The 25,608-nt window shown below is 26.8% G+C and overlaps 1 protein-coding gene and 1 long non-coding RNA gene across 2 annotated transcripts in view; one reads left to right on the top strand and one right to left on the bottom strand.

The window, feature by feature from the left end:
* The first annotated feature begins 4,656 nt into the window (after window positions 1-4,656).
* LOC113794442 (uncharacterized) overlaps window positions 4,657-25,608 on the top strand; it is a 31,954-nt gene continuing 11,002 nt past the window's right edge. The window contains exon 1 of the mRNA XM_075823955.1: window positions 4,657-6,014. Coding sequence (XP_075680070.1) covers window positions 5,708-6,014 — 307 coding nt within the window. The 5' untranslated portion in view covers window positions 4,657-5,707. The remainder of the gene's footprint in view (window positions 6,015-25,608) is intronic.
* Window positions 23,550-25,213, bottom strand: LOC142646050 (uncharacterized). Its single transcript, XR_012847068.1, has 3 exons — window positions 25,051-25,213; window positions 24,829-24,997; window positions 23,550-24,747 (listed from the first exon to the last, which is right to left on the bottom strand). It is a non-coding gene; the product is annotated as an uncharacterized LOC142646050 (long non-coding RNA).

Consider the following 25,608-nt stretch of genomic DNA (forward strand, 5'->3'; position numbering starts at 1 on the left):
ATGGAAGAAAAATGGTTATTTTTTGCTGTTGTCGATGATGATAGAATGCAAAAAAAGAAAAATGAACATTTTATTCCACAATGTTACAGCAGAATGGAGTTAACACATTGTGTGTATGGGGGGTATGATTGAGAATTTAATTGGTTTGGTAACCAAAACTACTGCTATACAATTTAAAATAGTTTTTTGAAAACTAAAAAAAACGACGAAGACATTTTGAAACAAAATTTTTATGTTCTTTTTTTTTATTTCAAACAAATTGCGTGATCCACATTACACACAAACACGTTAATCGTTCAATTCTTTGAAAATGATCAATTGTCAAACAGATAGAATGAATGAATGAATGAAAAAGATAAAAGAGTTACTTACTTACTTACTTACTTATTTCGACAACTTGACAATTAGATGAATGTTTTGTATTTTTATTTTTTTTTTTTTTTTTTTGTATTGGATGAAAAATTTACTTTTAAAAATGTTATGCATCATCATCATTGATGATCATTTCCATATAAAATGATTGTGAAACTTTTTTTGTTTTTTGGATTGTATATTCACAACTTTTAAACATCAATACCAAAAGAATATGTTTTTGTTTTATCGAAACTCACCAATCGGTTTTTTCTTTTCTTTTTTCTTCTTTTTTTTTCTATGTTGATACCAAGTAACCAGTTTTTTTTAGTAAATTTCCCAAAAAAAAAATTCATTCCGTTTTAATGTCATTTAAGCCATTTTTTTCTCTCACTCCCAACTCACTCACCAACTTTCAAAGAAGATCAAATCGAATCATTTTGAAATTTAACTTTTTTTTTTTTTATAACTTCGATTGATGAAACATGATGTGCGAGCAATGTTTTTTTTTGTTCGTATCGAATTAAATTGGTCGGTCTTTTTTTCCCATTCACCTACAATATTCTTTACTCCCCCCACCACCACCACCACCATCATCATTTTGCATCATTTTGAATTGAAATTCCCTATTGGTGATTTCTTAGTTAGTCTGAGCTACTCTGACAAACACTCTGATACAACACTTACTGTCAATGATACACGATGATTAGCCTGAATGGAAAAAGAACCAAAAAGAAAATGTTTCCTGATAGCGACAATGGAACTTTCTGACGAGATAAAGTGGCTAAATTAAAGTAAACTTTTTTCTTTTTACACACACAAAAACACACACACACATTTTTGAAAGCAAGCAATTTTCTAAACAGTGATGAAAATGTGATTCTTGAACAATTTTCATTTGGATACGAATACGACAACGACGATGACGACGACGATAAATGTTACAACAACAATCATTATATAAATACAAAAAATGTTTTGAATCATGGAAAAAATAAAAAGTTAAAAATTGACATTTTTGTATGAAAAGTTTATGGTAGAAAGCATAGAGATATTTCTTGATTTCTCTATAGAATCGTTGATGATTCACACAAACATTATCACTCATAATCAATTTTAAATTAGGAAATCAAGATTCATCAATCTGTTTCTGATTATCGATTATCGATGTACACATTCGATGGTTTAGCAAACATTAAAATCTAAAAAAAGTTTACAGTTCAATAATGATGATGATGAAAAAATTATTGATAATGACCATCAAACAAAATAATAATTTAACAAAGAATGAATGAATGAATGACTAATTAAGTTATATAATAAGGTTGTTGACCAATAACTTTTAGTTTTTCATTTCTAACTGTGTTTGTTATTGTCATTATAATAATAACGGTAATTATTATTATTATTATTATGATTCTTACATGACCATTACATTTATTACTTATTAAATGAAAATAGAATCAATGAAAAACAATTTGGACCGGGTATTTCGTAAATGAATTGTCAGCCGAACAAAAAAAAATTGTAACGACATTTAATGTCAAAACAAGTGAAAAAGAATTTAATTATCCAAAAGACATGTATTGGAATAATTCTTGGAAACAGAAATTCTATATAAAAGATCGAGTGAAGAAAAAGTGGCATCCACACATTCTCGATGAATATCTTTCATCAAACACACAAACACACAATAGAATCGGAGTAATTTGTCGATTCGATTGAAAATAAAATGAAAATTTTGTTCAAAACGAAACAATTATGATGATGATGATGATTGAGAATTTGAACCAAAAAAAAAAACACATTGAAAGAAAAAAGATAACAGAAAAAGAATAATGTCAGGTGTTTGTGTGTTTGAATTTACACAAAATTTATCTCATACATTTATTTATATGGTTGATGATAGAGAAATTGCGAAGAAGAAAAAATGATTGATTCACACCGAAAAGAAATGAAATGAAGAAAATGAATCGAACAATTTTTTTTTCAACACTTTTCCATTTTCTTTTTCCACATTTTCCATATGATACATTTAAAGTTTTTATTATTATTTTCTTCTGGATTAAATATTGTTTTCCGTTGTTGTTTCGATGATGATGATGATGGTCTGTATGTTTTGTACTATTATTATTATTATTATTTATAAACATCTTTTCTTTTACTATTGTATGTTTAGAGGTTTTGTTTTGTCTTTTTTTGGGCTTGCTTGAATTATCAGATTGACAAATGAGCAAGTTGAACATTGTTATTGTTGTTGTTATGTAATATTCAGTTAAGTGTGTGTATGTAGTTATTGTATGAGAAATGTGTGTATCTTTTTTCTGTTTGTTTCTGGTTCCATCATTGGTTCCTGAACAACAACACTATACATCCAAAACAACAACAACAATAATAATAACGACAACAACAACAATAATAATAACGACAACAACAACAATAATAATAACGACAACAACAACAATAACGGATTGTGTGAGAGAAAGAGAGAGAGAAAAAAGGATAGAGATCCATTAGTTGGCAATAAAAATAAATCAAAGTTTTTGGTTCATCTTTTTTTCCAGAAAAAGATTTTCCATTGCTTTTTTTCTGATCAAGTTCTTGAATGCGTTTGTTTTGTTTTTTGGACTTTTTTTTTGTCAATTCTTTAAGATTCTTCATTTTTAATTTAGTTTTTTTGTTGTTGTTGATTCTGTTTGTTTCATTTCAAAAAAAAAGGAAAAAAACAAAAGAAAAAACAGTAACATCTTATGTTGGTCGCGCTAGTAGTTATTGTATGAAAAGTCGTTATCCAAAAAAAAAAACAATGATAATGTTTTTTTTCAACTTTGTTTCATCAGAAAATTGAAATATCATTGGCTAATATTAAGCCATTTTACACAACAACAACAACATTGTGATTAAAGTGAAAAAACAATGATTACCAAATGATGAGAGAGAATATTCCCTTTAGAATGATAACAAAGATTTAATTATTGTGTTTTTTTTCTATTGAATCGGATAGAAAAACAAAGCAAATGATATCGTAGTCAGTGAATTAGTAGAATCTTTGTGTGTATTACACCAGTGATTTTGATCATCATCATCATCATCATTGGAAATTGGTGTAGAAAAAAAAGTAATTACAAATTGAAATGGCCAATTGTTTTTTTTTTTTTTTGAAAGCTTTATCTTTTTAGGACTATATACTTTCATTATGTATGTAGAAGAAAAAATTAAAAATGAATAAATAAATCTCAAACAAAATAAAATTATCATCGAAATTAATCAATCAATACTAATAGTAAAAGGAAATTATAATAGAAGAAAAACAAGTAGGAAAAGATAGCCAAAAAATAAAAAATTAAAGTGATTGCCATAAGTATCAATGAATCGTGACAAGAGCAATGATTCCAGATTTCAATTTTATTTTTCTTCTGGTCTGGATTACATTTATATGTCAATTTCAATGATGAAAAACAAATGGGAAAAAAACAACAACAACATTCTGTCTATCTGATGATGATAATGATGAAAAAAAACTAACCAGTAACGAAAAAGAAAAAAGGAAAAAACAAGTTACGTGAGTTGAACCAAAAAGAAAAATTTCGAAACCATTTCGACAACGATGAGATAATCAAAGATGAAATCAAAAAGAAAAAAAATTTCAATCCAAATAATTGCTTTGGTTACAAATATTTGGTCAAAACGGATCATCAGAAAATCAGAGCCAAAATTGTTATCCATTCATTATGCATCAAACAAATTCATTTCGGATCAAAAAGATAATTAAAACAGTACAGAAAGAAAAATCATTATCAGGTGAAGTAAGCAATCAATGAATTGAAATGTGATCAATGAATATTCATCAATCAAATCAATAATAAGTATTATTTAGCTATTTAAAGCCATTATGGTAGTTTTTTTTGTTTTTTGGTTCAAGCTGATTGTTTTTAATGAATTAATAAATTTTCAATGATGATACTGATGATGATTCTACAGTCACATTATAGAAATTGTCGAGAGACATGCACATGGAAAAGAATTTTTAATGCATTTGGCTTTTTTTTCTGTTTTATTCCGTATAAATGAAATGAATCTTTCTTTTACCCCTCTGTAAGAGAATAGTCCAAAAATCTAATGGATCTTCATACACATATAGCAACCGTATAGGAAGCTACCATTATATTCTGTTCGGTGAATGTGAAGAATGTTTTTACATTACAATCGACAACACACACCGACATACTCAGTCAATGACTATTTGAAATCATATTGAATCGGGGATATTATTTTGGTAGAAAAAAAATGGTTGTAGTCAGTTTGTATTAGACTGTTCATCAGGCAAGACGTTTCGTTATATTCAATTCTATTCGATTCCCAAATAATCAATTCAAAGTTGAATAAAAAAACTTTTTCCGTTGGTTTGTGTGTGTGTGTTTCATTCACTTTTTTCATTCTTTTTAAAATTATTTTGAAAAAAAAGAGAACGAAAAACTTTATTCAATGAAAAATTCATTGTATTCTTGAAAAATATTCTGCTATTATTTGTATTGAAACTATCTCAAACACTATACAATTACAATGTATAATTTTATTTGTTTTTCCTACGAATAACAACAACAACAACAACAACATTTACATTTGTTGAATTCAAAAAAATCAAGCCAAAATTCAAGTTTTTATTTTCCAAACGAAGTGGAAAAAAAAAGTTTTCGTTTTGCGAATAAAACAAAAACAAACAAAACCGAACAAACTAACCAACCAATGATGATAACAATAAAATTCAACAGTTCAACTGAATATTCTTTTCCACTTTATCAACATGTTTTGTGTTAAACAATAGATCATTCATTGAATGTAGATAATTAACCCTGATGATGATTGGTAAGTTCAAACATCATCAACAGTGATGATAATCATTGAAAAAAAAAAAGAAGAAATGATTATTTATGGACCAACAAACGACAACAACAACAACAAACTATTCTGGTATTAAACAATTATCAAATGACAAATGATGTCATACGGAATACATCAGAAACAACGACAATAATCAACAACAACAAAAACTTTTCACTCTCATTCATTTTGTTTATCATTGTTAAATTATCGAGTGTTTGTTTTGTATATATAAAATGATATAACCAAATGAATTGACCATCAACATCATTATTATCATTGATTATATAGTTTTTGTGATTATCTCATTAGTTCAGTTAGTCAGTTAATGTTTATCAATGAAGTTGTGTAAGGAATTTTTTCTCTATTTTGTCATATTCCTTTAAATCTTAGCTCAAATGTTCAATTTTCACGTGTGTGTTTGTGATAGTCAAGATTGAATGTAACGATAACGAATTGTTAATGATTGATATCAATGAAAAAACAAAACAACCAAAATCATAAATCATCAGCCATCATGATCCATAAAATATTACATCAACAACAAAAACAACAACAACAAATCAATCATCAAATATCATCAATATTTGATGAGAAATTTAATAATCCAATTTCTCACGATGATGATGACATGAATAATCGATTCAAATGGACAATGAATAGTAAAACAATTAAAAATAAACGAACCAATCATCATAATCATCATCATTGGATTCATAATAAATTTATTTTATTACAAATGTTTTTTCTTTTATTATTATCATTATTTACAAATATAATCTGTAAGTATGATTGAAACAATCTTCAACCAAAATAATTACAAATAAAATTAGATTTTCGAAATTTCAACCAAAAAAACAAGTTTTCATTTTTTAATTTTATTTTTAATAAAATATTGTCATCCTTTTTAAAAAAAGAAGGAAATATGAATGAATTATTTAGCAAGACTAGATATAAGAAATTGACCGAGAAAAAAAATTCATAACAAACCCTCCTTCCCACATATGGAAACATTCAAATAACAAGCAACATAGGAGACAAAGAATGAATGAGAAAATTGAATAAACACCTAATTTGAATAAAGAATTAGTTCTGAAATGAGATCTGTGTGTATGTGTGTATATATTAATAACCATACATATGCATATATTCATTTGTAAATAATGATCATATGAAATGTATGAATAGATAGAATCTGTATAAAGAATGAATAATTTAACAACAACGTGAACAACAAGAAAAAACATACGAATGAATTTGTGTGTATAGAAAGAGAGATCATCATAATCATTTTCAATGTGAAAATGTCTACATTATTTTTTTTCACTGGGTACAAAAACAGAAAAAAAAATCATTTCTTCTTCATTTGCTTGATCCTGAAAATAAGAATGATAATAATATTGATAACCAAACGATTTTTCTTTTTTTTCTTTTTTTTTTTGAATATTAATATTTAATGTATGTTTTGTGATGTTTTTTGTTGTTGTTGTTGGTTGGTTGGTTCGTTTGTCCGTTTTGGTTATAATTCATTTCTTGTTTTATTTTTACTTACTATCATCCGGTATTTGTTTCATTCGTTTTTTTTCGGGATAATTTGATTTGAAATGTGAAATTCCGTATAATGTGTGTGTTGGTGTTGTATCGCTTTTCTATTCTAAAATCGTTTATGTTATTGCAGAGTTGTGAGATGAAATTGATTTGATGGTTTCAAAGAACTGATGTTTTATAGCTTTGAATTGTAATTGAATATAAAATCAATCCAATTTTCTACAATTTTTTTTTGTTGTTATTTTGAAATGAAAAAAATGAAAAATATCGAGAGAGAAAAAAAACAAGATAAAGTAAACATTTTGTGTGAAAAAAATATGACAGGCAAACATATTGGCAATAATAATAAAAAAATAATATTTTATTTGGACATTTGAATCACATATATATCCGTATATGAGAGAGATGTGAAAAAGAAATGAAAAAAAAATCTCAAAAATTATTATTATTTAGTAAACATAAATAAAGAATTAATTTCCGTTTTTCTTCTTTTCCATCATTCAACAAACTACACAATCAAAACATCCACAAAAAGCACCTGTATAACATAAACAAACGTAGACCATTTGGAATCAGAAAAAAACGAATGAAAACAGAAATGAAAATAATAATCATTTTTCGAAATAATAATCATAATTAATTTCATTTGAAATTGAATAAAATGGAAAAAAAAACAAAAATTTCCAGTATCTGACTAATATACATGCGAATGTAACCCGGAAAATAAAATTCTGCCGATGACATATACCCAAATGTTTGATGATGATGATGATGATGATGATGATGAGGAATTAATTATTATGTAAACATCATTCATAACGTAGTAATGGGAAAAAAACTATCTCTCTCTCACTCACTCAGCATCGACATTATTATGAGAAAAAAAATAAATTGATTAGAAAAATAATTATTATTCATACATAGAGAATACATGAACAAATGTTTACTTTGAATATTTCATCCTTTTTTTTACTGAATTTCAGTAACAAAACAACAACGATAAAACAATAATCATCTTTGACAATTCAATGTTGATGATAATTTTTTTTCGATAACAAACATAACGATCAAACAAATCGAATGAACAATAATAAAAAGAAAAAATAATGATTTTTTTTTTGGTAACTTGAAATGTGTTGAAAATGGTCATAAAAACCCATTGAATCACTGATATAATCATAATCGAAATTTATTTATTATAATAATTGGCTAAGATGGTATCGTAAGATCAGCTAAACAACAAAAATAAAAAAACAAAACAATACAAACGATCATAAAAACATTAATGATTTAAGAATTTCTGAATAGTTGACATTTCACAGTAGATGTGGGAATTGCAATCCGTTACAATTTCATTTGGATATATATGAAAAAAAGAAAATATGAATCCAAATGAAAACAATTAATTGGTTTTTTTTCGCTGTTGTTGTTTGCAATAAAGATGCAGTGTGATTCAAGTGAAACAAACAAACAAAAAAGAAATTTTTTTTTTGGAAACAAAAAATATCACCGTAAATCGTAAGAGAGGCTTTTCTGTTTGCTTTCTCTGTTTCCTGATTTTAGATTTGTTTCAATTTCACTACAATCAATTTGAGATGGAAGAAAAAGAAAAATTAATTAATTATAAAGAATTTTAACGTTAACTTTTGTTTTTGTTAAGCAGCAACGACAGTAAATGACAATGAAAAACAACAAAAACAACAAAAAACAAAGATAGTAACTAGACCATGAAATGTTCCATCTATACGGCAAGCTTATGAATTCTCACAACAGAATCGAAACGAGAAAGAGAAAAAACATTCGAAAAACAAAACGAATAAAATAACCAAAAAAAACAAAAAACATTATGGGCAGAAAAGATTTCCTCTTTTTCTCCTTCTTCGAGAATCAAATCAAAATTCGAGAATAGAAAGGGGAAAAAAAGAAACGACAAAAACATGCTTGAAATTTTCATTTCAATTTTTTTTTTATTTTTGGAATAAAATTCCATTTTCATAATATAGATTTATAGATTTTTCACTGTAATTCTTCCTTCTGTTCGTTGTGCATACAATGTCCCAAAAGAATGAAACAAAAAAACTAAACAAAACAAAAACAAATTAAGTCTTCATATGAAGAAGAGGAGGACAAATGACCAGAGTAAAATTGGTTCCCTTTTTTATTCCAGGATTCGTTGTTGTTGTTGTTGTTTACTTTTGAATGACCAACCAAAAAAAAAACAATCAATGAAAAAACTGAATCGATATTAATTTCTAATTGACAATTCTGTACACATTTCAGACCCTAGAAAAACAAAACAAACAAATAACTCTTATGAAGAGAAAATGAAATTCATATTTTTTTTCTTCTTTTGCTAGTTTTTATATTCATTGTTTGATTATGAAATATTAATTTCAAACATTTCAAACTATGAATAGTAATCGAAGAGCCAGAGAGTGAAATGATTTCGCCAACCGAATCGTTTATCAAATTCATTGCATTTTTTTTAGGTTTTCTGGATATAAATGCCGATTATATTGAGAAAATAAAAAGTTTTTTTTTGACCAAATAAAATGAAAAATTACCAATTCAAATTTTTTTTTTTTTTAGTTCGGTGGTGGTGGTGGTGATATTTGTTTTGTTTGTCAAGTGGAAAAGTTTTTTTTTGGTTTTCTCCCGATTGAACACATTGTGGTCAGAAGAAAATACTGATGGATGATTCCAATGTGATTTGAATTTGTCTGCTTTTTGGTCAAATTAAAAGAAAAATTTTCTGAAAAAATTAAATAAGGACGAAAGGGAAAAAAGGCCTTTTTATTCAGATAACATTGTTTGAAATTCAACAATAAAAACACAGGTAAAAAACGATAAATAAACACTGAATGTTGACAAATTTATCTCAAACGCCTATACAAAACGCCCTTAAAATCAACAAATTTAATCTGACAAGAACACACACAGTGACAAACAGGGAGAGAAAATGAAATTGTCGGCGAAATGCATTCAGAATTTTTTTTTGAAAATTATCAAATGAAATGAAATGAAAAGAAAACCAAAAACCATAAAGTGAACTTTGCAAAAGCAAAAGTTTTTTATTTTTCATGCATCAAAAAGCAATATTCGATTGATGATGATGATGATGATGCAAATGATGTTTGTGGCAAATTTATGATTTGTTTTATCGTCCGAAACTTTTTTTTGTCAATCGACTATGATGATGCAAGAATCAGAGAGAATTTTTTTTCCATTTCGGTTAAATCAAATACCGAAAATTTTCAATAGAAATTTTCATGGCAGATATTTAAATGGTGAGGAAAAAAAATTGAAAAATATTCAAATCGAAGCTAAATATGTGGTTAAGGCGACAGACAAAAGAAATAATCCTTTCCTTTCATATTTTTTTGACATGATAATGGAATCGATGAAAGAAATGAAAATAAAGTTATTCATGGATAATCATCATCGAATGGATCATAAGATTGTAACTTTTTTTTCAGAAAAAAATTAATGCATCTTTCTTGATCACCCTATAGAAAGAGCCATTATCAAATTTAATACATTGAATAAAGAAAATTTCCTTTGGGTATTTTAATTCTTTCTTTTTTGATTTTGCATACAACAACAACAACGGACATTATATTATAATCAGCATAAGATAATGAATGAATGAAAATTCACACCATTTATAAATTCTTTTCCTTTTTAGTTTATTAAGTCTTCTTCTTAGAATAATAATAACAAACAAACGAACAATAGTAGTAAAGAAATAGTTAAAACATCGCACAAGAATTTGATTCCAGTCTCTTTTGTGTATCGATGTTGAAAAGCAAAATAAAATGAAATTTTTAAAAGCAAAAATAATGTTGATGATGAAATAAAAAATACAGTAGTACCACGGTTAACGATGGTGATCCGTTCCTGGAACACATTAATTAACTAATTCTTTCAAAGTCGTTTATAAATTCATATTTTCAGCAGTTTGTAAAATATCATTTATTCCAAAATATAAGGGCAAGAATAAATTTAAAGCAAATGAAAAATATTTTTTAAAAATATGACAAAGTTCAGTAATATTTCACGACTTAACAGGTGAGAGTGATCACTCCGCTGAAAAGAACCAATTTTACAAGTGAGAACAAAACGATCATCAGCAAAAAGTGGACAGTCAAATATCAAGTGCAAGGGAGTTTGCGGACTATGACCACAGAAACAATGATCAATAGTAGAAAGGGCCAAAACGATGAAAATAGCTCTGGAATTTACCGTGACCAGTTAGAAATTGGACACAGGTTCCGCCAAGCGGCTTTGAGACAATTTGTGGATGTTTGGTCCCAAGATTGCGTGATTGATAGCACAATTTTTTAAAACTAATTTGCATCAGTTCAAATTCTGATAAAAGTTCTTCATCAATTAGCTTTGAATGCCTCGGAGCATTATCTATAATGCTTTCTAAGGCAAATTTTTCATTATCAAATAATTTTGAACTGTTGGCTCAAAAATATTGATGATCCAACATAAAAAAAATCGAGACGAGTTCTCCAAGCTTTTTTTTATTAGATCTCCAATATATGTCCAAATCGGATTTTTTTTATTCCATCTTTTTTTTAATGCTCTTGGATTTTTAGAGTGATAAACCATCATTGGTTTAACCTATAAAATAAATGTTTTAAAATTTAAATCATTAGAAGTTCAATTGCAAGAGTTATTTACCTTAAATTCACCTGATGGAACATAGGAATAATGTAAGTCTGTCTTTTAACGGTTTATGTTAAATTACCAGTTTTAACTGTTCGAAGTTCGAATTTAGTTTTTTTTATTTGTTCCAAAAACAATTAAAGCAGAGATTTTTTGTTTATACAGATCATCTTTTGATTTCTGATCTTCATAGTCTTCAGGGGATTCAGCCAAACATTTTTCATGATTTCATACTCTCATTGCAGACAGATTAATTCTTCTAACGATAAACTTAATGTCCATGTTTTCGATTATTTTTTTTTAAATTATTCTAATTACCTTACGGCTTGGATTTTGATTCATTATGATTGCAAATTTAATAAAATCACAAACAATTGAAATAACAAACAAAAAAGAAAATAAATACACGTAGTTAAGGAAATATCGAAATCAACCATCGAACACGCCAAAAACACTGTCTTGAGGTGTTAGGTGTGTGTGTGTGTGTTGTATTATCAGCCGTATAGTACGTAACACTTTGTACGTTATTCACTCTGAAACTCTGAATCGTTACTGGATCGTTAACCGAGGTATCGCTGTATAATGGAAATAACCCTGAAGTGAAAAAAAATGTGAATAATAAAATAACCTTAGATAACCGAGAAAGGGAAAAGGGGGATAATAATAATAAAAAAAAGATGCAATGTTATTTTAATATTTTAACCCCAGAAAAGAAAATAAGAAAATCATCATCACGCGGTTTTAGAATACAATGAAAATAAACCGATATACATTATTATTATTATTATGAATCTTTTCTCCCTCTCTGTGTGTGTCAATTTTATTATTTGAAAAAAATTTTTTTGTTTGGTCAAACACCATCTAATACTATTTAGATCTTGCTGTGTGTGTGTTTGTTTGTTTGTGGTTTATTTTTTATATTCACCGTTATTATTATGGTATTTGGAAAGAATAAAAAGACATTTATGATGACGATGATGACAATGTGATTATATAATACACAAACACACACACATACGCCCATAAGCGAAAATCCGTTTTTTTCGGTTATCGGTTTGTTTGTTTGTTTGGTCCATTCTTTTTTTTTCATTGGATGTTTAAGTAAGTATCAAAACAAAACAAGAATGGAGAATGTATATCGGGTCAACAATAACGATAACGATAATGTTAACGATGACAATGAAAACAAAATTTCAAAAAAAAAAAAAATAAATAAGAAAGAGCTTATAATGATGATGATGTACAACAAAAAAAAGAAAGAAAGAAAGAAAATTTTCCGCTATTTAATCCTTTTCTTCATTACTTTATCATTTTCTTTCACTTTATTCGATTTATTATTAATTTATTACAGCGTCTAATTTCGTCGAATGATTTGAAATTGAATTTTGTTTTTCCTGCTTCTTTTGTTTGAAATGGATGGATGGATCATCTTCTTCATCAATGATGATGATGAAAAGAAAATGAAGACAAACTAATTGAACTTGATAATACTAATAATAGATTATGTTTTGTATTTCAAATTACCAGAATTCCAATGGTTTTTAAATGTGGTAATTAAAGAATGAGAGAATAGAAAGAAATATTGATCAATTGACCAATTGAATAAATGAAATTGGCTAATTGTCGATCAATTGACTGCATGAACATGATATGCAAATTCTTGTTGTTGCTGCTGGAAAAAAGATTTGAAATTTATAGCATAATATGGAGCTATCATTTCTTCTTTTCATTCAAAAAAAAATATGATTATGAAACACACATGTAATCGATGAAAGAAAAATAGAAAATGGAAAAGAAAATTACCAATTATTTTTCTCCACGAAAAAAATAAAAACCAAATTTACAATTATTTATTTTTGTTCTTTTCTAATATGAAAAAAAGGCCTAATAGCATGATGATGATGATGATCATCATCATATAATGTGAATATAAATCGCCAAATTTATTCTAGTTTTACTTTACTTGTAATAAGTATTTTTCTTTCCTCTACAGCCAAAAAAAAAGAAGAAAAAGAAAAAGAAAATTCTAATTTGCATAATTGTCATTTTGGTGATTCTAATGCATAAATGTATGTTTTTGAATAGTAGTTTATGCATATCATAACCGGTTGTTGTTGTTGTTATTGTTATTATTGTGTAAAATGTATGGTTGGTTGCTAAACATGGAATAATAATAATATAGTCAATCCCTTTTCATATTCATTCGATTGTATTATGATCGATAGTCAAATTGGGACACATTTATGGAAAAAAAATTAGAAAAAATTAGAAAATGAAAAGGATGATTATAACGTAATGTACATTAGACAATCAGTTTATTTTGATTGAACTGAAAATGATGATGATGTGGATGATATCATCCACTGAAATGAAATGAATTTTTGAACCAAACCAGAAAAAAAATTGAAAAAGAAAATCTACAAACAAAAATAAAATTAAATAGCCGATTCAACACGTTTAATATCCGAACAACAGGAAAATAAAAAATATTAAAAACAGAAAACCCAAAACCCAAACAAAACAAAATTCCAAATGATGATTTAACACCCCTATGATTCTGGTCACGTGCAATCATTACACAAAAAAGAATCAACCAACTAACTAAACCGAAAACGTAAACTACTACTAACCATATAATAATAATAAAAGTAATAATGATACCACCCTGATGAAGAATTTTATCATCATCATCATCATCATACAGTAGATTATTATTGTTATGAGAATTCTTTTCTGTAAAATAAAAAAAAGAAGATATTATTCACTTTTATCATCATTTATGTTGTTGTTTTAATATTAAAGTTGATGCTTGCTCAAAAAATGAATGAATGAATGAATGAATGAAAAAGTTTGATTAAGATTCATTAGAATTTAGAACACACACACACAAACATTGAAATAAACATACAAACAAAATGTTTTTTTTTTTTTTTGAAAATAAAGGATATATTTGTGTGGTTTTTAATCGTAATGTTTTTTTTTCAGGATGAAAAAATTCTTTACAAAACAAAGATTATTATTAGATTATATTCGTTATGTAACATGTTTATTAACCCTTCTCTCTCATCGAGAAAAAAAAAATCGATGATTCGTATGAGAAGGAGAAAAAAAGGTTATGTTATTTTTTCTAATGAATTCTAAATGATCATTATCATCAAGGTAGAAAAAAAAAAATAATTGTTGTTCATAAACATGTAATTGATGAAGATTCAAACCCCACAAACAGAAACAGAAATCCATTATAATCAAATCATATGGAAAAAAACAACAACAAAAATCTAACCAACCAAAAAAAGTATTCATCAAGCAATGAAAAAATGAAAAATATAAAAACTAAACACTTTTTTTTCATAGGAAGTAAGAAAAAAAATATTGTTGTATACTTGTTTGTTGTGCAACTCAATAAAAACAGAGGGAAAGAGAAAAGCTTTCAACTTTCTACCCAAGAAAACCGAATGAATCAAGATAATTAATCATTTTATATGATTATTATCATTATCATCAAAATCGTACATCATATCAAAAGGAATGAAATGTGCTTGTGTGTGTGTGTGAATAATATAAGAAAAACGACACAGGCAAATTATTAATTATGAAATGTACTGGAATAAATGAATTTTTTTTGTTTCATATAATCATCGTTGAATTTCTTTTTCATCATCATCATCATCATCATTATCATTATGATTGTTATATAGAATTTTGAAAGATCTTTTTTCTTTGGGTGAAAAAAAGTACCACTTTTTTTCTTATGGAATAACACAGAAAAAAAAAGAATTGATCACCTTTAAAATGAGAGAGAAAAAAAAAGTTTTCCGTTTTTCTCATTTTCGTCAAACAAAACAAACGCCTCAAATAAAGTGACGTTAAAGAATCTAAAATAGTTTTTTTTTAAGAAAAAAGTTTATTGGAAAAAAGGGAGAGTAAAAATATTCGTTGAAACTCTTGATTATTATTACTTTTTTTTTTGTTTCTCGGTTATCATTATTGATGGGTACCTATTTTTTTTTTTTTTTGTTCGTTTGTTAGAAAAAAGTGGCAATCGATTGATCAATCGAATATAATTATCGATATATATTTGGTAATCAAGAAAATTACCCATTCAATAATAATGAAGTGATGGGCAAAGATGATTGTGTAACTTTTTCTCGTGTAACTTTCAATTTTTATTAGTTTTTTTCTATTTCCCATAGTTAAAATTTTCATGATAAGAATGATTTTTTTGGTATGAATAAAATAATTAGAAAAAATATTCAAACGTTAAATTGACAGGCAATAATGATAATTGAGTGAAGAAGAAGAAGAAAATTGATTGAGAAAAGATGATAATAATAATTCATCTGTATTATAAACATCGATAACGATATTCATGATTTACATATTTTCTTTTAACTTTCTTTCCCCGTCAATCATTATTCTTGTTCACCGAAATCCGATTAATCAAAAAAAGGTGAATCAAAAAAAGAAAAAACCAGGCAAAATGAGATATATAATAATCATCATTCAAATTAACCATTTCATTTAACAACCAATGAACAAAGTCAATGTTGTATGCGTATAGAAAATTTCCATTTTTTCCATTACATTCTATTTTAAGCTTTGATGATGTAAATTAAAACCCGATCCAATTCCTATCTACCTACCACAGAAATGGACCATAGAATTTTCGTTTTGTTTCGTCCAATTCTTTTTGTGCTGTTGTCATTTCTAATGAATTAATCTCGTGTGTTGTTTCGGGTATTCATATATTACACACACACACAACACACATAGATTTATGATAATTATACATAATGAGAATCATGAATGAATTAAGCTACTATTAAGCTGCTACTAGCACAATATCAAACCACAAAACAAATGCAAAGAATGAGGATTATTGTAAGGCTAGAATTTACTGGAGAAAAAAAAATTTTGAAAGAATTTTCAGGTTGAATTTTTTTTTCATATCAAACCTGCATGTCCCCATGGGTGGAGGTAGTAACAGATTGAAATCGTATGAAAAGTTTGTACATGTCATATACCAAAACGAAAAAAAAATTATGTTGTAAATGTCAATGATAGATGAATGGATTCATTGAAAAAAAAAAGAAAAAAGAAAATGATGATTCTTCTTCTTTTTGGTTTTTTTTTCTACAGTCAGTCATTCATGATCATGACTAGCAATTATTTAATGAAACTTAATAATATGAAAAAATGAAATTATTATTATTATTATATTTAAAAAAAAAAAGATTCAAGAGTTTTCTTGTTCTCTTGGTTGGTCTTTTTGGTTTTTGGTATAATTATTCTTCCAAAAACACACACACACACCAACCATATAACACTGTTGACGCTACAAAAAATTTTCCAGAATTCATTCATTATGTTGTTGTTTGTGATTGTGATTGACCAAAGAAAAAAGACAAACAAATTTTTGTTGGAAAAAAAAGAAACCAGAATAGAATAACAATGAATGAATTATGATAATATTTTGTCAATGTTGTTGTTGTTGTAGGATAGTTGATGATTTTTAAATTTTCGAGGGTTGATTTTAAATTCAAACAAAAAACCAAACCAAAGAACATTATTTCCAGCTGCTGTTTTTTTGTTGTTTTCAAAAAACCACTACTTTAGTTTATTATTATAAATATTGAAAATGCAAATGGACCCAAAAAAAAGCAAACTATTATTTCAAGTTAAAGTTCAAACAAGGGATTCTTGTTTTTTCGTTGTTTTTTTAACATTATTGTTTTTCCATTGTGAAAACAATCCTTAAAGTAATAGGATGGACCATTGATTCATCTTCAAACATTCTTTGTTGTTGTTGCCTAATCTTTGTTATGTAAACACACAAACATATATTTATATAAAGTAAGAGAGAAAGAAAGAAAATAATATCCAACCTGAAGAATATTCTTCTTCTTTTTCGCAAGACAAAAAAAAAACAAAAAAATGAAAGCTTTTCTCTTTCATTCATTTGCTACATTGCATAACTAATTGAATATTATTCGAGGAAAAAAATTGTTTGTTACATATATTAAGTGTGTGTGTATGTGATTCCATTGATCTATCATTTTTTTTTGCTACAAAATCTAATTGAATCAATTGATTCAGTTCAGTTCAATTCAATGTCAATTGAGTTTGGCAATCGCTGTACGTAAATAAATATAGGAATTGGACGATCAGAATCTATTGAATATTCTATCTCTCTTGCTCTCTATATGTATTGATTTTTATTTTATTTGATTCAATCAAATCATATTATTCAACATTATTATGATATACATCTATTTTGGCTAGTATAACACACACACAAACACACACACAAACACACACATAGACAAAACAAATACAAATTTGAATCAATACAAATCGATGAAAGATTTTTTTCATATCAAAAATAATATTCGATATGTACGTGTGTGTAGTTGGGATCAATTTTTTTGTTGTTGTTGTTGTTCTCAATTCTTAAACCATAAAATAGATATACAGACACACAAAAACTAAATACAACAACAATAATAACGATTCGTTACTACATTACAAGATTGGCTGAGGGGAAACAAAAAAAAAAGATAATAGAATGACTTGTAAATCGTTGTCATCATCATCAGTAATAATAATAACCATAGTGAAAACGATATGTGTGTGTGCCCATTGAAATGGAATCCATATCGGTATCACATCTCAAATCGGTATTATGATGATGATTGTTGCATGGATTTTTTCTTCTTCACATTCACTTGCCGTTTTTTTTCTTCTTTATGTTATTGACACCATCATCCAGAATAAATGGGGTTCTACAAAGAAAAATATAATAAAAAAATTTGATATCAATTGTCAATTGGCACCATTTAACAACAACAACAACAACAAAGATAAATGTTGTCCTGATTGTCTTGTCATTATGAATGTATACGATGTGATTGGGAATAAAGAAAGATAAAGAGAGCAAAGAAATTCTGTTTATTTAAATCAAAGATATTCAATAATGAAAAAAAATTTCAAAATTTCAAAAGATACGTAACAACTGAAAGAAAGAAGAAATGAATCATCCTGTATATGAATACGATGCTTATTAATGTGATTCTGAATGTGTTTTCTCCCCCCCCGACTCATCCAAAACGAACATTATCTTCTTTAGTGGAAAAAATCTAAAAGTAAAACAGAAAATTTTATTTAAATGGATGACATCAAATATTGTAAATCATCTAGAATATTTTAAATGCTACAATAAACATTTATAACACACTGGAAAAATAAAACTAAATGAATGAATGAATGAATTGAATGAATTCCAAACAAAATGACATTTTCGTTCGCTGATGGTGACAATTTTTTCTTCTTCGTTTCGTTTCGTTTTCTGACTATAATATGTATCGTTGAAGTTGGCCATTATTGCCAAGCCACTGGGTTTTTATATCCGTTGTTACAACATTACATTTTGTTGTCATCTAATTTACTATTGTTGTTGTTGGTGAATGTCTCAATTTAGGATTACCATCACACACATACATATTTACAAACACAGGGTTACACAGCTTGTTATTACGCTACATAAACACTATTAATGATTCTGATGATGATAATAATGATACTGATGATGATGACGGATATAAAAAATGGTACGGTTCCTTTAATTTTTCCATATCTGATGATTGTGAATTTTTTTGTTTTGTTTTTGTAAATTATTATTATCGTTATTGTTTCATTATTTGTAACATCTTTATATAACATTTATTATTTCTATTTTGGGATTTATGTTCAAAATGTGCATTTCATTAGATTTTTGGCAATAGCAAATATTAGGTAATGAATGAATGAATGAATGAATTCATCCAAAATCTTTAATTGAATATTCATTATTATCTTACAATAGAAATTATTATTATTGTTATTCGTTTTCTTTTGTTTGAATTTTGTTCATTTTTTGCATTCAAATGCATCGAAATTCAATACACAAAAAACATCGATTTACAATGAAAATTCCGGTTCAAATGAATTTTTTTCATTTCTCTGTCCAAATGATAACACAAATGACACAAAAGATTCATCATACAAATGAGGAGAGAGAGAGAGAAAGAGAAATTTTTAATGGCCTCTGAAAATTACCCAAGGATTTGAATTTGTGAATTTTTTTTTCTGAAAAAAAAGTAGGAAAAAAATGAAAGACTCATCATCATCATCATCATTCTCATTTTACATTGGTTTCTGGCCAAAGGCTAAATTACAAAATTTTCTACAATTTTTTTTTCGGTTGCAAACATCATTATTATTATCATTACAATTTGTATGAATAATGTAGCCAAATGAATTGAATATTTTTCATTTCTCTTCTCTGATCCCCTCCATTTGCATTTTTTTTTTTTTTTGTTCAGAATTTCATCGCCATTTTCTCATTTTACTAATTAGCCTTTTTTTCGGGGTGAATCTTCTATTCATTTCATTTTCTTCAACGATTTAAACATTATCATCATTATGCGAAATGTTTTTTAAAAGAAAATTTCGCATAACCAAAAATCAAAATAATGTTCTTGGTTGGTTTAATTAAAGAAATTTTTTTAAAAAATTGTGAATAAAAAAACATTAAGAATTTTTTTTTGGCAAATCGATATTGTCTATGTGTTTGTGTAATACCAGATAATGAAATAGAAAAAAAATTGTTTCAACAGAAACAAAACAAAAAAATTAGATTAGCCAAAAAATAGTTTTGAAATTTCTTTTTGTTGGTTTTCTTTTCTATTCGAAAATCGATCGATCTGTGAAAGAAAAAACCAGGATTCTTCTTCTTCGTTGTCACACACGTAATTAAGCCATTTTCTTTCTTGAAAAACTTTTTTTCCAATGCTTTTCCTGGGGTTACTCTTCTATCATGGACATCAAATTAGCCTAATAATGAGCGAAAAGAAAAGAAAAAAAAGAACAGGGACAAAAAGATAGATTGAAAATCGATACCTTCAATCAATCGAAAATCGAAATCGATGAAATAATCATTTAAACATTTAATGTCATATAGGTCATAATGTGAAAATTATCAAACAAAACAAAAATGAAAAACATTTAAAAACTATAGTACATTTCAACAAACAAACAAAACAGAATTCAATAAACAATTTAAACACATTAAAATGAAATGAAATGAGATAGAAAAGCACACACTTGCACTAGAATGGTTACATGTTTCACAATATTGAGAAGAATCACAGAATCACAAAACCAAACAACACAACACAACATTCATTGATTTTATTCGATTTCAAAGTAAATATATATTTTTTTGAGAAAAAAAAACTTGCAAAGTGATGAAAGATACTTTACACACACAGTAAATCAAGTTATTGTTGTTGTTGTTTAAAAGAATCAATTGTATTTTCAATTTTTTCTTTTTTCTTTCATTTTCCATTCTTCATTGATGATGAAATCGATGTTTAAGTGTGTGCGGATAGTAAGTGTGAGAAAAAAAAGTTAAAAAAGCCATTTTTTTCAACAACAACATCGAAAAAATAAACTAAATCAATTCGACATCGACATCGACATCGACGACAACAAATGAAGATGCTACCCCTTATTGCAAAAAAAAACACATTGAATGAACAATTGAAAAAAAAATGTTAAGAAATTCTAGCCGATATTTTTGGTCGAATTAAGTGAAAATCAAGTCCGGAATATCCATTGAACCGATTCGATTTTTTTTTAAAATTTATTTGAAAAATATTTTTGTCTATTGTGTGAATGTAAGAAGTTGAAAGAGATGACAGCGAATGAAAAAAATTGCCTAAAAATGGACAAACATTATATAATTGAAGTTGAATAAATAAATATTCAAGTCAAGTTTGTCGAATGATGAAAAACAAAAAAAAAAACGAAATATTTCGTTACCCAGAATTTAATAAGATTGAATTTCTTTCAACAGAATTCAATAATCATCAAGAAAAACAAAAGGAAAAATCATTTAATTTGTTTTTCTTCAAAAAAAAATTCTGTTATTTAAATGAAATCATTCATTCATTTCTCTTCTATCAAATGTCTAAGTGGTAATGGTGACAAAAACGAAAAAACAACAACAAAATTACATTCAAAAATCCTGAAATTTAAAAAAATAAAACCGTTAGCTTCACTGCATTGCATTTTGACTTAGCATATACAACCTAGAAAGAAGAAGAAAAAATTGTTGTTGATGATGAAATGAATAAATATTTCTTTCCATGAAATGGAAGCGAAAAAATATCGTCATTTTTGTCATCATCATCATCATCATTGACAACAACCATTTACGATGCTAGTTTTTTTTATAGAGAAATCATCATCATCATAATGTTCATGTAATGAATTGAAATTCAAAATGGAATTGCCAAAAAAAAAGTGTTATAAAATGTAAAGTGAATGAATGAAAATAGACATTAAAAATCACTTTGTTGTTTGCACTATGTTTATTTATATGAAAACGAATGTTATTATGGTTACAAAATATTTAAAAATTCTGTAAAAATGATTATTTTGAAATCTAAAAAAAGGAATATGTATTTTTTTCATTTTCTGGGAACTAATTAACACACAACCGAATGACAATACAAACGTAAATGATTTTTTCGATTCATATTTCATGATATTCAATGGAATATGAGAAATGGAAAAGAAAGAATGAATGAGAGAAACAAAATACAAAGAAGAAGAAAAAAGTTTTTTTGGCGAAAAAGATTCATTTATATGATGATGATGATGATAATGATAATTTCCCGAATAGAAAACAAACAAACAAACAATAATAATGAAAAAAAAGATTTTTTCTTTTTGATCCGGATTTAGATCATCTGTTATCATAAAACTGTATACAGTGAAAGTCATCGATTTTTTTCGTTTCTCCTGTGCTTAGAAAGTTGTCAACAGAAAAATTTTATCATTTTTCCGTTCGGTTGGAAAATAGTACAGTATATTTTTTCTCTTCTTTTCTTTTTCGTTTCTATAAACCGCCATAACTTATTCATTAAGTAACATAGATATACCGGATTCTTACATCATCATTATTAACATTCTTAGAAAAGAAAATGTGTTTGTTTGTTGGTTGGTGTTTGTTTGTATGATGTAAAAAAAGAAAAAAATCTATTGCATTCGGAAAGTGAATGTACATTGTACATTGATACATTTATGATATGATTTCTAACATTCCTAAATGAAATGAGCTACAAACAGAAAAAAAATATCGTAGAATGAATTTAAGCCGTTCGAGGAAAAAAGAGAGAGATGTGATTCAAGTGATAAATCTCCAAACGAATGAAAAAAAAGGAATGTGACAACAACAACAACAACTGAGACAAACCAAAACTTAACTGTTATACAGTTGTTACTTTTCAAACATTTACCCTCTTCTCTATAGGTTATTATCAAAGTAACGGAATGATAATCAAAATGAATTCATGATATTTTTTTCTCGGTTATTTGGTTTTTCTTGTTTTGTTTTTCTTATTCAAAATTCGGACAGCTCTTTTTTTTCGGTTGACGGTTTTTTTCCCAACCGAAAATCAATCGTAATCTTGGTACATTATCGGTTACCCGATAAATAAATTCCTTTTAAACAGATATGGAACTAGAAAAAAAGAGTTTTTTTTGGTTAGTTTTTCCTCAAACAGAATCGGAAAAAATTAATTCAACACAAAATCTCGGCCATCCATCCATATCCAGTAGTTAAATTTAGGTGAACATAAATAGATTGATGCGAATGAGAAACGCTGAATGATAAAACAAAAAAACAGAAAAAACTTTACATTTTTCTTTCAGTTCGGTCTGGTTAACTGAGTGAGAAAGAAAAAATATTTGAAAATTTAGAACCAAAAGAAAAAAACAGAGTAATGAATGACTACTAAACTTGGATACTGAAAAGATACTGTTAACCATAATCCAACTTTTCGAAAAAATTTTTTCATGTTCACACACACCAAACAAACACTCCAAAAAAAAGTATAGCTAGAAAAATGATAAAAGATATATAACGATATGTATAATTGCATCATTGCTATGTTGGGAATCTTTTTTTAGCCAAAACAACAACATTATTCACTTACTTGCATTCTGTGTATGTGGATAAACATTATCACTTTTTTGTTTTGTTTGAGAATTCCTAAAAGAATTATGTTTCAAATACAGAATATATATACAGAGAATATGTATAGAATGTACATAGTTTTTTTTTCTGTTTCTAGCTGGGGGTGTAATCATCATCATCATAATAAATTGATGGCTATTAATATCGTTTATGTTCATCGTTTTCTATATATTGTATACATCGTTCACGTTGTATTCTCATCATACTCATACTGATGATGATGATGAGGATGATAATAGTAAATACTAAATGCTAATAATCTCTTGTAGTCCACACGTCGACTACTGGATATAATGAATATCATTTTTGTTTTTCGTTTTTTTTTCACACACACATTTCATAAGAAGAATATTCAAGTGAATGTTTGTGTGTGGGTGAATGTTGGATGTACATGATCAAAATTGTAACAAACAAAAATTAAGTGAATAGCCGTTTCTTCCGTTTTCTTCTTGAAGAAACAAATGATTCGAGAAAAAAAAGTTATCATCAATTTATCAAAAAATTTGAATTTGAATTTATAAACAAAACAAAGTAAACTTTGAAAAGAAAAAAAAACAATAATAAAAAAATGGGAAAATTATCGCAATTTTTTTGAAAAAATTTTTTTGGAACAAATTCCCGAGTTAATCAAGTGAATTCATTTCACACATCTTTCATTAAATGAATTGTTTGTTTGTTTTGTTTGCTTTTTTCAATTATGTTAAATTAAAATTGTCAATCGAAAAGAAATGAATGGTTATTATCGCTGAACAAAAAATTCATTATAAAATATCATTGTCATATAAATCGAATGTAGTGCAAAGTAGGTATTCATCACGTCTATATGATTCTAAATCATATGATATATAGACATTCGAGGGAGAGAAGGAGAAAAAAAATCATAATAATAAAGACATGTTGGTCAATGAAAAGAGAGAAAGAAAAATTATCATCATTCTTCATTGTCGACGTTGATGATAACAATGAATGTGTTTTTTTTCGAATGAACATTGAAAATATATTCAAATTACATTGATAGAAATAACAGAAATTCCATATTTTTTCACGAAACTAAACGTTAAATGATTGTGGAATTCATAATAAATTTGCATAAAAATGCCGTTTCAAATTTCTGTATTCACAATGATGATGATGATGGTCGATGACTGCTGTTTGTCATCATGATTATTTCGAAATTAATAACCAAGAAAAAACATCAAATTGTCCAATTCCTATTCATTATCAGGAATGAAATAATCAAAAAAAAAACAAAACAAAAAAATTATGGAATGTTTCAACAAACATTTACTCACTTTTTCATTTCAAAGTTCATTTCTTATCATCACATTCAAATGAAATGACAATCGCAAAAACTTTTTCTTTTAGGAAACAAAAATTTCAATCAATGATAATTGACAATCATTATGATTATTATGATTTATTTGATCTAATGATGATTACCTTCAACAAAAAATAAATCATCTAAATATTATTTATTGATTCATATCTCTTTTCTTTTGATTGAATTGATTTACCCAATTATCGTTAAAACTCGAATCGATAATTCAAAATAAAAACACATTTCAATTTCAAAATATTTGTTATTTGCTTCCTGACAATATCCAACCTGGGCCAACAAAAAAGGAAAAAACAAAACATCAACTATTTTTACATCAGTGTGTTTGTGTGTGTGAAATAAGCCACATGTTTTCGAATTCTTTTCGAAACTTCTTTTTGTTTTTATATGAAAATACCGATTATTAACCGCTTTCCAAGCACCTTTTATTATTATTATTATTATTGTTGTCATGTATGATTCAAAAGTTTTTCGTTTTCCAAGCCCTCATCCATCGATGATCATCATCATCATTGTATGAAAGTTTTTTTTTTGCCAAATGTCTGTGTTCAATATCATATCCCCAATAATTCCACCTATTTATAACTTGTATGTTTTTCTTTTCGGTGGGCAAAAAAAAAAATATGAACAAAAATTGATATTATATTGATTGTATCAGGATTTGGATTGAATAGAGCGATAGACAACAACAACAAAAACAGATAGAAAATCTTAACAGAAAAAAATAGGTGTTAAG

Source organism: Dermatophagoides pteronyssinus, unplaced genomic scaffold, assembly GCF_027571235.1.
Source record: "Dermatophagoides pteronyssinus isolate colony J.1.1.1.1 unplaced genomic scaffold, Derpt_VIB-CSIC_2022.12 sq0042, whole genome shotgun sequence".
Taxonomy (NCBI): Eukaryota; Metazoa; Arthropoda; class Arachnida; order Sarcoptiformes; family Pyroglyphidae; genus Dermatophagoides; species Dermatophagoides pteronyssinus.